Here is a 13,794-nt window from a genome sequence, read left to right as displayed (position 1 = left end):
CTCTTGGCCCAGGTGAAGCTGTTCTCAGCAGCTCCTCCCACAGAGGATGACCCTGAGTGTTCTGTGTAGAACCCAGAATTGGGAAAAGAATCCTATGATCTGACCGGAGTGATTTATATACAGCAGAATATAATGATATCCGAAAAGTCAGAACAATGAAAAGCTGAATGGGAAGGTTAGCTAGGGAGCCGTAAGAAGTGTTTTTTTGAGATGGATTTTAAAACACATGCAGTGTTTTTCCACTTAATGTGCTCTGTTTTTTGAGAGATTGAAAGAAAAACAGGAGACACATGTATTATCACTGGTTATTTTTAATGATTTTGTGCTGTGGTTTGACCACAACATTAAGAACAAGCAGCAAAAGCTGATTTCATAACTAACAGCACTTAGAGCAACATCTTTCTTTAAAAGTATTGTGATTGCAGACTTCAGTTCCAAGACCTACATCACCACTGTTGAGTTAAAAGAGGCAAATACACAATAGCTGAAAACCTTTTTCTGTGTGTAACTGGGAATTGTGTTGAAACGAAAGCACAAATCGCTGTTAGATACCTTAATGACTTCTCATTATCAGGTCACATATGAACCATTGAAAAGTTCCAATACAGTTGTACTTTTTTAGTAAGCTGCATTATAATAAAAATTAACTAATAAACACTATGAGCAGTATTTTGAAGTAACTTTAAACTAGACAAGTATACAATTAGAAAATGGGATTTTTGAAAGCTATGGAATGAAAAATAGCAATATACCAACAAGCACATCAGAATGAACCAACATCATTAACAATGAAGTTTAAGCCTCATTACTTCTGTAGAAAGGAAGCAATGGCATGGTAACAAATTTTAGTAACCTCTGAGTCTAGAACATTCTCCGATGACACACATGCCCAACAGTTCTCCCAAGAGATGGAACCCGGAGCGGGGTGGGGTGTTTCTGGTCGAAAGAGCCTCCGTTCTCAGTACTGATCCTGAGGGGGCCCCTGCAGCACAGCAGACAATGTGCTGGGTGGACAGAGCACGTGAGATAATTCTCTTTTCAAGGTCCTTTCAGAACATTATAAACAAAAGGCTGTCTTTTTAGTCAGCTCAATAATTGGTAATTTGTTTTGTGGAGGTTAAGGTAATGATCCTGTAGTGATTTTCAAAATCACAACATACACTACACAGTAAATTAACAATGTGGAGTTAACTAGAATTACCCTCTGATGACAATGAAATAGAAATGGATCGGAGAGACGAAATCTCACAATTGTCTTCACAGACAACATTGGAAAGGACGCAGACACCCATGGTTCAATAGTGGTTTTAGTGAAACACATTGTAGGCATTTCTGTTTGTAATGTGAAAATACTAAGATAAAAGCAGAAGTCACAGACACTAAAAAATGAACTGGAAGTAGATGCTGAGTAAGAGCCGTGTGATAACATGCAGCTGAAAATGTGACCCCTCACTGATGGCAAAACCAGGCTTGTTTTGGGTCGAGATCACCATGAGACAGCAACAGGAATGAATGTAAGATTCTTCTGGCTGCTAGCTAAATCTCTACTAATGATAACCCGAAACGAGACAGTTTCTACGAAGGGCAGTCTTCAGTGCGTTCGCTTTCCCAAGGTATTCTGTCCCTACAAACTACTGGTAGTTTATTGGCTCCACAGCTTCAGTTTTTCCAAAGAGAAAGGCCCAGAGAAACTTGGGACTGAATGGGAAGGTTAGCTCTGTGCTGAACAAAGTCCTCTGCTGCAGGCCATTATTTGCTCTGACATAATTTTTGCAATTTTAACAAAATGTGCACTTTTAACTGGGGTCTGCCATCTCATTATTCTGTAACATGAGATAATGTCTTTTCATAAAGCAAATTAAAAAATAAATTTTTTTTCTAACACACACTTGTCCATCTGAGCATTACTAAAGAGATTAAGAAGCATATAGTGGCAACCCAAAAGCTGTGGGATTTTTTAAAATTAGTATTTCAAAAGTTTTCACAGCAAAGATGCAGCTCTCGATTGCTATACATATGCTGGTCATAAACTGTGGCTTACTTGTTCAGACTTCTTTTCCTTGTGTTATTATATTGATATTTAATAGGAAAATAAACTGCACAGACTTTTATCTGTATGCATACATTTGCAAATTTCCTTACAAAAGAGGACAAAGCACATAGGCATTCACAAATTCTATGCCATTTGTGTTAAAATTGGTATCTATACATTATATTACAATATTAACAATTTTTTGTTCTACCCATTGGGTAGGATATGTGCATAATATATTCAAGTTATATACAGCACCTTATACATAAAACACAAGGAAAGACAGATAGCTGAGGAAGCACCATTGTAAGTGAGGCACGACACAGGTGACAGCAGAGCATGGCCCTGGTAGGGTCCCAGCTCCCCGAGTCTGCTGGAAGCGGATGGGTTGCTTTAAAACTCCTGACATGCAGAGCTCGAAAGTGAATAGGGATCCACACAGCACACAAGTTTGCGCATCGAAGTCTGCAGCTCGGTCCCCCGTGCACAGTAAGTGAGCACACCGAAAGGAGGGGACAGGACTGAAGGAGGACGGAGCTCGCCCAGCAAGGCCTCCCAACCACTCACCAGCTCCCTGACACTGCAGCCCAACTGCCCGATCCTGGCCACAACCTATACACTTGGACTGTGCAAAAGATGCATCTCTATGGGAGGTGAAGTCACCTAAGCCGAGGTGGTGACTCCAGCTTGGGGAGTCCTTCATGCTGGCCGCTGGGCCTGGCCAAGAGGGCCTGCTTGGAACCCATGCCCAGCGGGGCTGGCACCCAGCAATCCAGACCATCATCTGTGATTCGGGGGATGCAAGGCTTCTTGCTCTGTGACTCTGGTTAGACACAGTCTCTGTGGAGACTTGCTAGCTTGTCACCCAACCATGACTTTCTCAACGGTCCCCAAGGCCTGTCCGACCAGGTGAGCCTCAGCCCTGCTGTCCCCTGGGGTTGGGGACACCAAAGGAAAGCTAGGAGGGGGCCTATGTCACCTACAGAGGCTCGGTGCCAAGCACTGGTGTTTTTTCTGTTTTAGTCACATAGACAAAATCAAACAACAGTTAATAAAACCCAAGTATCCTTCCCAGTTTTTCCATTCGTACACTGCTGAGCTTAGGAATTTTAAGAAAATGAAGGGTGAATCTACCAGCTGGGGTTGGTACTGCACCCACCGGGCTTGCCCCATGGGGGCAGTGGCACCTGGGTCTCCCAGTGGGGCAGACAGGCCGCAAGGTGCCCTGTCACAGGGCAGGCTGGCTCTAGAAGAAGCAGGGATCGGAGCAGAGAAGCACAGCCCTTTCAAAAGGACTTGCCTTCTGGGCCCTTCTTCTCATGATGGCGAACGAAGGGGACAGCACGGAGCTCTGGGAAGTCAGGTCATGTGAACCACATGCCCCATGTGCTGAGGACCCTGTCCTGCTAGCTCCACTTCCTCTCCCATAAGCTTGAGCTAAAATTAGTGGACTTAAGTGTAGTCCTGCTATCTTGAAGTTTCTCATGGGCTGAGTGTCCGTACACAACATGGAGAAAATGTAGGGTAAGCTTGCCAAGCTTATTTGGCATTACGTTTTGGTTAGTGACTCAAAGAATAGATCCACTTTTAAATGCTTAATTTGTTTAGCAAAATCTCTTGTACCAAGGACTGCTTCAGTATCTGAAGAACTCTAGATTTAATGAAAAAGAAACTATCTGCCTGAACTTTGTGCTGCTATAAATGGGACTCAACACACCTTGGGCTTCATGCTCCTGGAAGTCCCTGAGACAGTGGACAAACGGGACAAATGGACAGCAGGTTGCCCAGGAGTATCAGTTCCCACCAGCTGTCATTTTGAACACTGTGATCCATTTTTTAAATGCTCTACTGAACTAAGCCTATTCCTGACTGCCTGACCCACCAGTTTCTAAACTGGAGCCTGGGGTCTGTGAGCATGTTGGCTCCTGGGTATCAGGCCTGCTGTGCAGACTGCATCCCCATAGTCTCCTTTCCCACACCAAGCAGCGAGGGGCAGCACTGTGCAAACAGGCTAGCCACAACCTTCAAGAGCCACTGCTCTCAATCACCTTTTTCTTATGTCAAGGGGAAACTGACTATTACTTCTCAACTGATGACCTTGGCTTTTAAACGAAGTCATTATTGAGGATCCTCAAAGACCAATCAAGCCATGGTTGATGTGACTGTGCCTTTAACTATTTAACTCAAAGGGCAATACTTTAGGCTGAGTGGGAAGGAATCTGTTTTCTCGGACGATTAAGGTTATTTGAATTAAATAATTATTTTGCCAATACTGTGGACATCTGCAGAATGTTCATATACTTCTAAAGTGACTAAAGAACATACAGGTTTCTAATCATGCCTCATTCTTGTAGCAGGTAGAAAAATAAGCACTGTAAAACCATTTTGAGCTATGGGATGGGTTTCACCCACTTTACCAGAATTACAGGCAAGGTTTGGAAGGATGACATCATTAGCTAACCCCACTTGGCAACTGAGGAGACGATCCAGCAATGACCTGCCCCAAGCCTCCACCACTGGGACAAGCTTCTTGTCTTGAGCACAGCTTGCCCCAAGAGCGGTAAGCGGGCTGGTGGAGGGGGCTGGAGGGCACAGGCCTGCCCGGCTGGGACCACCACTGAAGCCCTCGGTGGACACACTTCAGACAGGGTCTGAAGCACAAGTGACAACTGTTGCCCCTTTTCTTTCTCCTTTTAAGAGCCTAGCTAGTTCTGTGGAAGTTACTGTGTGGCATGGGAGAATCTAATGCAGGGTCCAATCCCCAAGACAAAACAAAACCCAGCTACCTTGCAACCAACAGAAACAGCATAAAACAGCAAGGGGCAGTGGACAGGACGTGGACTTCTTCAGCTCAGCCCACTCACAGGCTGTCGCTGCTTAGATCCTCAGACAGTTGCAGTCCACGGTGCTTAGAGATGGCACCCCAAACACTGTTTCATGCTGGAGGGCACAACTGCCCTGGGCGGGCAGCTGCCACAGATGAACCCTCCCAGGGCCACTACTGTGGAGCCACTGGCCATGCTGACTTCCAGAAGAAAGGTGTTTTACATAAGAATGGATGTTTGCAAATATCGGGATTAAGACTAAGAGATTTAAAAGTATTTAAAATTAGTTGTCTAGTTGCATTTTCTCACTGCACGTTGTGCTTTTTATCCTGTGCTCTGAGAGTCGCTCCCAGCCCTGCTCTGGTCTGTCACTGATTGTCCAGCTCTGGCCACCACTGCAGAGAATGAGCAGGCCCCCTCCCACAGGCACTGGGTAGGTTCTGAGTGCTGCATTCCTGCTAGAGGGCTGTACCCCACTAGCAGTGTGCAGTGGCTTACCATGCCCGGCAACATGGCGCTCAGTCACCTCAGGGGCTTCCTGTGCCTGAAGAGCCCACTGCCAAACCCTCATGCCAAGGCCAGGCGGCTACATGGGAGCCTTGGCAGCACCAAGCAGCCACCCTGTCCGACCTGAACTACCTGGGAAAGGAAAGACACAATGGGAACACACTGAGAAGTCACAGGTGTCAGCAGTATTAAAAGTAACCACCTTGCATCTTAAACAATTTATTGCATAAAATTATGTATGTATCTGAGTGTATTTCATGCCACAGGGGAAAAAAAACTACACTACCAAAGAAACTGTACTGTTGGAGGGCACATAAATGCATGTGTTGGGTTCAATTTAATAAGGTAGGCAGCCGAAGGCCAGCAGAGGGACTCAACAGGTCAGGAATGAGGGAATTCAGCACTTGCTATCTTCCATCCAAAAGTCTCCCAGAGCTCTGGTGACGACTTTCCTGACTGACAAAGGCAGCAGGGGTTAGGCTACCTCCAGCACGATTAAGGGAGCCCTCCAGGCTGTCTGCCTAGCACTCGTCCACCAGAGAAGAGGCAGCGCACACAACTTCCTGTGAAACAGCCCCCTCCCAGGGAGTTTGAACATTAAGGTGGTGCAACTTCGACCACACCAGCACAACACAAATCAACTCCGTGCGCTCATCTAACTCCCCCCACTTTATACCTGAGCACACAAAACAGAAATTTTGAATAATATTTTTAGAACAAAATAAGAGCTCCACACCTTGGGAGAAAAAGCAAACTGGCCAATTCTTCCTGGGGTGATATATAATAGTGTACATCAGTTGGTTATGAAACAGACCATTTGCGCCTCTTTCTCTGCAAAATCTGCCTTCATGTTAAATACATCAGGTGCCTCTGTGGGTTTTACTTCACAACAGCTTCCAAGTATCCCTTTCTCTGCATTCCCACACCCACCCTTTGCCAAAACCATCCCCTGTCCCCAATGCCTGCCCCCAAAAAACACTGTTTGCAGTCAGACTGGGTGGAAGTTTGTATTATTTCAGTCTCTTCTGCATGCAATTCCCCTGAAAGGAATCAGAAACAAAGACCACATGTGCACATTTGGCTTTACTCAGTTGTAGCATGTAAAACTGAATAGCATGTGCCCAGGCGCAGAGGGGCAGCACAGCACCCCCTCTCCTGGGTGGCATTCTCCTCCACTTGCGCCGTCGAGCATCAGACAAGGTCCCCAGGCTTCCTGTCTTTAACCGTGAAGGGCATCACGGTGCTCCCCGAGCTGTCCCGCTGGAGCGGCAGTCTGCTGCCCCTGTGCACGTGGCTGTGCTGGTGGTGGAAGAAGGAGGCGCCTGGGTAGTGGCCCATCACCTCGCTGTAGGTCGGGGGTGGCCCCTCCATCCTCCCACCACTGCTGCACATGCTGGCACTGATGCCTGAGTTGCTGCTGGGTGGGCATGGGCCCCCACTGTACACAGAAACATCTATTAAATCACTGTCGAATATGGTTCGGTTGGGTGGGGCCCTCACAGATTCTCGGTTGAGTTCCATCTGCTGTTCAGGGTCCCTGAGTTGCAGGGCACAGGGCCCCTGGTAAGGAGGTGGCTCCTCCCCGTCAGACAGGGAGATGGTGGGAGGAAGGTCAATTTCGTGCTGCACATAGGGGTAGGTGGGCTGGAAGCGGCTGAACCGATCCCTCTGGATAAAGGATGGGGCAGGAAACCTGTCCCTGGAGCGTGGGGCATACATGATCTGCAAGGAAAAGAGGGGAGCTAGAGACATTCCTGGTACAATGATGATGAGGGACATGATGGTATCAAGGAAATTCACCAGTTGGAAAACTTTCCCTGACAAAACAGAAAAAGTCTATTCCAGAAAAAAGTGTAGCTTTCTTATTCCTCGTGACGTACCACTCACCTTGCAAAACTCAGTTTATCCAGGATGGTCCAACAATGAAAAGGGGTGGTTAACTGAAATTTTGGGTTTAATGGGAGTTATTGCATATGCTGTGTATGATCTGCTCTGGTTCAAGTAGAACACGTGGTAATTTCCTGCGTGTAGCACACAGAACACAGTGGAAGGCAGGTGCAGACAGCGTCCAGTCCCGTCCACCTGGGGCCCAAGTACAGGTCCCGCTCCATTGCCTATAAGGCAAGAGGGCTGCCCGCCTGCATTCTTGGGTCCTTGCAGCTCTCGAACCTGTGAGTGGGGGTGCAGCTCAGTGCTTTCATTATAAGTGGAAATTTTAATTTCACACCACAGTACCTGGAGCTGGAAGAAGGCTTTGGGTTAATTTATGAATTATTTATAGGAGCTTGCCACCTTATCAAAAAATATGGAATGAGTGACTTCTCCTGTTTTCTAGGCTTTTTCAGTTACTTCTTTCTGGACAAAAGCTTCGTGTAGTATTTTTTAGTAACTGACATAAAAAATATTTTTTATTCCAAAATAAATATGATTGATATTGTTCCAAAATGAATCCAGGTAGTATATTTCTTACATAATCCTCTCATATATTCCACTATCCAGGTTTCTTCTACAGGAAAGATATTTTATATACATATATATGTATATATGTATGTATGTCCACTGACTTCTCTCACCATATTTTTTAACTCAAAAGCAAAAAACTATGTTATTTTAAAAATCATACAGTTAAATTTGGAGATTTGGGAATAAATCATGATGTAGTATTAATAAATTATGCCTGCATCTGCCAAGCCATATTATTAGCAGCTTATGAGATCATGTGAAGATCAGCAATTCTCAACCTGTTTTCTGTAAAGAGCTTTAGACTAGTACAAATAATCCCTGGGACGGTCTAGGGAAAATCCCTTCCCCACTTTCCTAACCAAAGTTATAGGTATATGCCTTAAATTAAATGTGTTATTTGGTTATCTGTGTGTAATACATTTAACCCTTTCACTGATTCTGCTGCAATGGCTTATTTCCCCTGCTGCAATGGCTTATTTCCCTCTGCACATAGGGCCCTCCTCCTGCCCCCCCTACCCTCACCCCGTCAGCCCCTTACCTCTGAGGGAACTGGCCGGGGCCGGGAGCTGTCTGAAGGCCACAGGTGCCCTTCCTGACAGGGGGAGGGGGGGAAAAACACCATGAGAAAATCATTAGTTGCATTAGCAGCCCCCCAAATCAAGGGGTCACATTCGTCTTTTGACAGTGGCAGACCTGTTTAAAACACAGAACAATAGGATACTCTGGTCCTTTGGGACACCTAACATCTAAGCAGAGAATTGTGACAGAAAGGAAAAATTAGTTTAGGTTCAGCCATAACACATTTGAAACAGATTGGATTTGAAATAGATTCAAAGTCAAACACCTTTTAAACTATACACTGTGTGCTTGAAATATATTCAAAATGTCATCAAAACCTATTCAGCAGTACATAGACTTGGGGAGGGTCTGGGTGAATTAAGCTCTTAGGTGCTCAGCTGGCCTCACTCCAGCCAAGGCCCTTGAATTGTGGCTCAGCTTTGAGTTCAGCAGCAGTGAGGACAAGCACTGCGCAGCCACACTGGGTGGCTCTCAGACTGAAAGCAGTTCTCAAACCCTGAATGCCCTTTGAGCATCTTCTAGTAAATTCAGTTTTCAGTCAATGTATTCACAAGACAGATGTAATTTGACACCTAGTTGCTTAATATCTTTCTCAAAAATGTTTGGCCAGATTGACAAGCTGACAAGTCAACAGTAGGCATCATGAAGGGTCATTCCTAATACCACAGACTTGTTTATAATGCATTTCCATATGTCATCCCTTTTGAACCCAGTTGTTGACTGGTTCTTTTGGGCTGTTACCTAAAGGCCTGTTTACTATAATAAAGAGAATAAAGAACTATGGGGCTGGAGAAGTGGAGAGATGGCTGCATTTCTGGATTCCCAGAAATACACATACATGACTTTATGTGATCACTGAGCTTCCTTATAACTTAAAAGCATCCACAAGCAGGCCTGCAAGGCAAAACATCCCCAAGTCTTCAGAGAAAAGGCTGGTCCTCTCTTGCTCTCTTCTGTAGGCCAGAATGCTAATACAAATGCCCTTTTGTGGCTGAACAGGGTGTTTGTCCAATATATACAGCCTGTTCCTAAGATAGCCACAGGACATCATGGAATCAGTGGCAAAAATATGACAGGCTCAGCTGCACTGAGAGGAAGTTTGGGCTTAAGGTCTAGCTTATAAATTATGTAACAGGCCACTACAGCTCTGGCATGGCGACAGGTGACAGACCACAAGTGAATCTAACAAAGTGGCTGACCATCCCCACTAGCAGCCCCCCACCGGGCAGAGGCAGCCTGCACAGGACCGCAGAGCACGTGTGCCTCTGGACCACAGTGAACAATCATTACCGATGTGGGTTGCTGTAGAGATTCTCCCACTGAAAACAGCATAAAAGCTCATTCTCAAAAGCTTCTAAGACTCACTACTCTGCCCAGGCCCTCTCCCTGTCTTGCCCACCAGTGTGTGGCTTACTGATGCCCAAGCACTAACTTCCTCTCTGGGAGCAGGTGGCAACTTAAAATTCAAGGAAATGGCCAGAAAGCCCACCACCAAATGTAGGGGAGGGAGCCCCAGCAGAGATGCACGTTTTCTGAAAACAGAAATAACCATCCTCAATGGCTTTCTTTTCCTAGAAATAAGCAAAACTTGAAAAATGCCTAAAAGAGATCAAGTCTTTCACAATCTTATTTCAACAAACTTGAACCAAGCTCATTGTTGTTACTACTAAACCCCTTTGATGCTTTCTGGCCCCCAGCACCGTGGAACACACTCTCGCTAGTCAGAGCAAGAACACCCCCTGGCTCACACCCTGACCTCTGCAGGGTGGGGTGGGAGCGCCCACTGGGGGGTTCCTGAAACGCTGGGGACCCTCAGAGCCCCCTCCCTGCAGCACCGGGGGCCTCCCTGCCCCCTGGGTCACCGGCTTCCCGCTGGGGCTGGGTCTGCTCCTGCCCCCTTGCCTGCTCCCCTCACCTCTCACTGACCCCGCTGACCCTCTCCTACTTGCCATTCTCCCTCACCATGCTGCTTCCTTCTGCCGTCAGCATTACTGTTTTGATAATGACAGAATTTATTTAACCACTCCATGGCAATCACTCTCTTCCATTTATTCACTTCTGAAGAACACTTGTCTTTCAAGCCATTCGTGGTACACAGGAGATGTTAAAACCACAAGATCAACAGGATGCCACAGGGAAGCAGTTAAGACCAACAGCCCAGAAAGCAGTCATTCCCATTCCATGCCTGGTGCTGATAAGGGGATGGGAAATGACACAGTTCTAGAAAGGCAGGATCTGGGCCCTGTGGTGGCCTAGGGACCTACCTCACACAGGCACTCACACCACAACTGGCGTGGGCCACTGCCCTCCAGGCTGTCCCGCCTTGCCAGGTGGCCCTCAGCAGCAGCAAGCTTCTCCTGCTGCAGTGGGGTCCATGGGGACTTGCTGTCCTTGCTGAAGTGAAGTCTTCTGAGCATAGATGGTGCAGTGAGCAGTGCCCATCCAGGCCTGGAGCCAACAGAGAGGCTGTGGCTGGCGGGATGCAGAGCTGTGGGCCGTCTTGTGCAGACATCCCTGTAGTGCCTTCTTCTCCATATGCTATGGGCGACATCCTTGGGGCCTAACTCATTATTAGGTTGGCATCTACTTAAATGGCAACATTTCTGGATCATCATTATGGAACCAGTTTTTATCTCAACAATGAAAGCTCTAATGTTCTTACAAATGCCTGTATTGTCACATTGTGTTATATTCAGAATAAGCTGTGAAATAAGGTTATACTCAAAGTAGGTCACAGAATTTTGAGCAATGGGAATAAAATTTTTCTAATATTTTTAACAGGCTTAGATGCAGTCCCTCTTTGATAGCTGTTGCTTCAAAAGAATTCCAACTGAAAGCAAGGGAAGCATTACTTATCCATTACTTTTATTATACATACCCTGAATACTTCTGGCAGCACTCAGTCCTTTCTCATTGCAACACCTGAGATGATACACGCACACGCGCGCGCGCGCGCACACACACACACACACACACACACACACCTAGCAGGTTCTGTGCAACATCCTTCCGTGGGTAGTCGGTGGGGGTGGAGCCAGGGTGTGGACAGTCCCTGTTAAGCTGTCACCCCCAACCCTTTGTTCTACTCAAGAAAGAGCATTCCAGAATGTAAGGGCATGGCATTACTCTAGGGATCAATTTGATTCCATTCTGGTTTACTTTTTTAAAGTATACTGATCTCAAATCATTCATCTCATATCTGTTATTAATGCCAGTTCCTTGAGACACACATTAAAACTGAGCCAGACATGGTGGGTGGGTGGGTGGGGAGGGGGGACTGTCACACCTGCTCCAGGAGCTTACAAGGAGGCTCCTCTGACCTTCTCTGTATGTGCACTGCTGGCATGTTTTTCTCAGTCTCTACTGTTCTCCCTGGAACAAAGACACCATAACAAGAAATGTATTGACCAATTGTTACCTGATGACAATATTACCCAATGGATTCAGCTGTGTAAGGGCAAGTGGGCCTCACGCTAGGAAAGCCTACTGCTGGAGTCCTGGCCCTACCACTGACTCCAGGCAGCTTACCCAGTTTCTCCAAGCCTCATTTTCCTTATTTGTTAAAGGAGGTTGTTGAGGTTCAAACAGAGCAATGAATGCATATTCCACAGCAGCACCACACCTTGCATATAAATACTACAGGTAATGGTTTCCTGCTATAATACACAAATGACAACTCGTGGGGGCAATTTTCAGTTATCTCCTTTAGAATAATGAGTTCACTGAGATTTCTCTTTGCTTCTATGATGATCTATTCCAAAGGTGGCATTTTGAATGGAAAGGCTGAAAATATAAGGAAGGCTTAAGCAAAGTTGCTTTATCTCAGATTTCTTCAAGACCTTTCTCATGAGGTTGGGGACAGATTCCTAAAACCAACATCACCCACAAGACTCCTCACAGCCAGTTCTTCTCCATGGCTTCCACTATTTGGTTTCAGCAAAACCCCAGGTGCTACACAGAACAGACCACAGTCATATGATGGCTCTGTGCTCCTAGATCACTAGCTCAGTATGGCAACTAGCTGTCCACAGAGGAAATGACCATGAGTACAAACATCAGCAGAGGTTCCCTGCACCGCACCCTGGTTTTTCCTATGCCATGAAGTGAAAGCTAGAGGCAATTGGCAGGTTAAAAGAAACAACAGCTTTATAGAATTCAATTTTGTAACAAGTTTTTATTTTCTCTTGGACCCTCTTTTATTTGCTAAAACAAAACCTTTATTGTGAATGAATACATTGCTGTTTGTCATTGGCTACTGCAGTCTTTATCAAGCCCTCACGTTTGATCATCTCTGAGTGGGGTGACATTTTTCTTTTGAGTCTGAAGGCTGTGGGCAGAGCTCAGACCACAGTAACCCCCTGAGGGAGAGGCTTTCCCTCATGACCGTGACCCCCATCCAGAACCACAAAGTGCAGGAGCCCGTACGAGAGTGCGTGTGTAGCTTGTTTCCTATGCACAGTACACTTTGAATCACAGTCAGACGCCCTGGCCTTCTGGGCTTGGCCTTGGAAGTTGCCTCTGTGGGCGCCCTGCTGAGCACAGCCCGAGGACCCAGGCCTATGAATCCCCTGGGTCCTGAGGAGCTGGCTGTTCCTTACAGGGGCTCTACTGAATCTACATCTTGTGGAAAAGGGACATGGGAAAGCTCCAAATCTTGGAGGCTTGAAGATATGCATTTTCCAACTCCTTTAGGCTTGAGGAATCTGCTTATGTTTTCCTCCTTCTGAATGGTCAATGAATAACCATATTGATGAAAAATTTCCAATAGGTTGACTTTGTTTGACACTAAATATCTGCGTTAAAAACTTGAAAAAAAAAATCACTTTATCTTCTAAATGATTCTCTTTATGATGCCAAAGGCCAAGATGTGTTATTTGCAGACCTGGAAGATGACTGTATTTTCTTCCTTTTAAATCTGACTATTTGGCACTTTTGGGGTATTAGTGGTAAGTGGAAAATAACAATTGACTTTTCTTTTTTTAGATGGATGTTCTAATTCAAGGAGAGAGAATTTGTCCTTCTTCCAACTTTTTGCTCTATTTGGGCTCTGAAGGGATTGGATGTTGCCCACCTGCATTTGGTGAGGGCAGATTTTCCTTATGCAGTTTATTGAGTCAAATGCTAATCTCTTCCAGAATTACTTTCACAAATAACAGCCAGAAACGAAGTTTTATCAGCCATATGGGCATTGGTCCAGCCAGTCAAGTTACACATAAAATTAACCATCACAATTAGTGATACTGAATTTTTTCATGTGCTTATTGGCCATTTGTCTATCTTCTTTGGGGAAATGTCTATTTAAGTCCTTTGTCCATTTTTAAATTGGGTTGCCTATTACTTTGTTGTTGAATTGTAGGAGTTTCTTTATATATTTTGGATGTTAATCCC

The 13,794-nt window shown here is 45.6% G+C and overlaps 1 protein-coding gene across 35 annotated transcripts in view; it reads right to left on the bottom strand.

Moving 5' to 3' along the window:
* Positions 1 to 293: 293 nt before the first annotated feature.
* The window catches only part of LDLRAD4 (low density lipoprotein receptor class A domain containing 4), a 524,574-nt gene continuing 511,073 nt past the window's right edge, over positions 294 to 13,794 (bottom strand). For 34 of the 35 annotated variants that reach the window (XM_073212703.1, XM_073212702.1, XM_073212701.1 and 31 more), the window contains 2 exons: positions 8,366 to 8,419; positions 294 to 7,086 (listed from right to left, as the gene is read on the bottom strand). In XM_073212703.1, the coding sequence (XP_073068804.1) occupies positions 6,556 to 7,086; positions 8,366 to 8,419 (585 nt within the window). In that variant the 3' untranslated portion in view covers positions 294 to 6,555. Of the gene's footprint in view, positions 7,087 to 8,365; positions 8,420 to 10,670; positions 11,667 to 13,794 lie in introns of those variants that run through there. The other variant, XM_073212687.1, reaches the window with a different exon arrangement.

This window comes from Manis javanica, chromosome 9, assembly GCF_040802235.1.
Source record: "Manis javanica isolate MJ-LG chromosome 9, MJ_LKY, whole genome shotgun sequence".
NCBI lineage: Eukaryota > Metazoa > Chordata > Mammalia > Pholidota > Manidae > Manis > Manis javanica.
The sequence above is the reverse complement of the archived record's forward strand: the minus strand, read 5'-3'. Positions and strand labels throughout refer to the sequence as shown.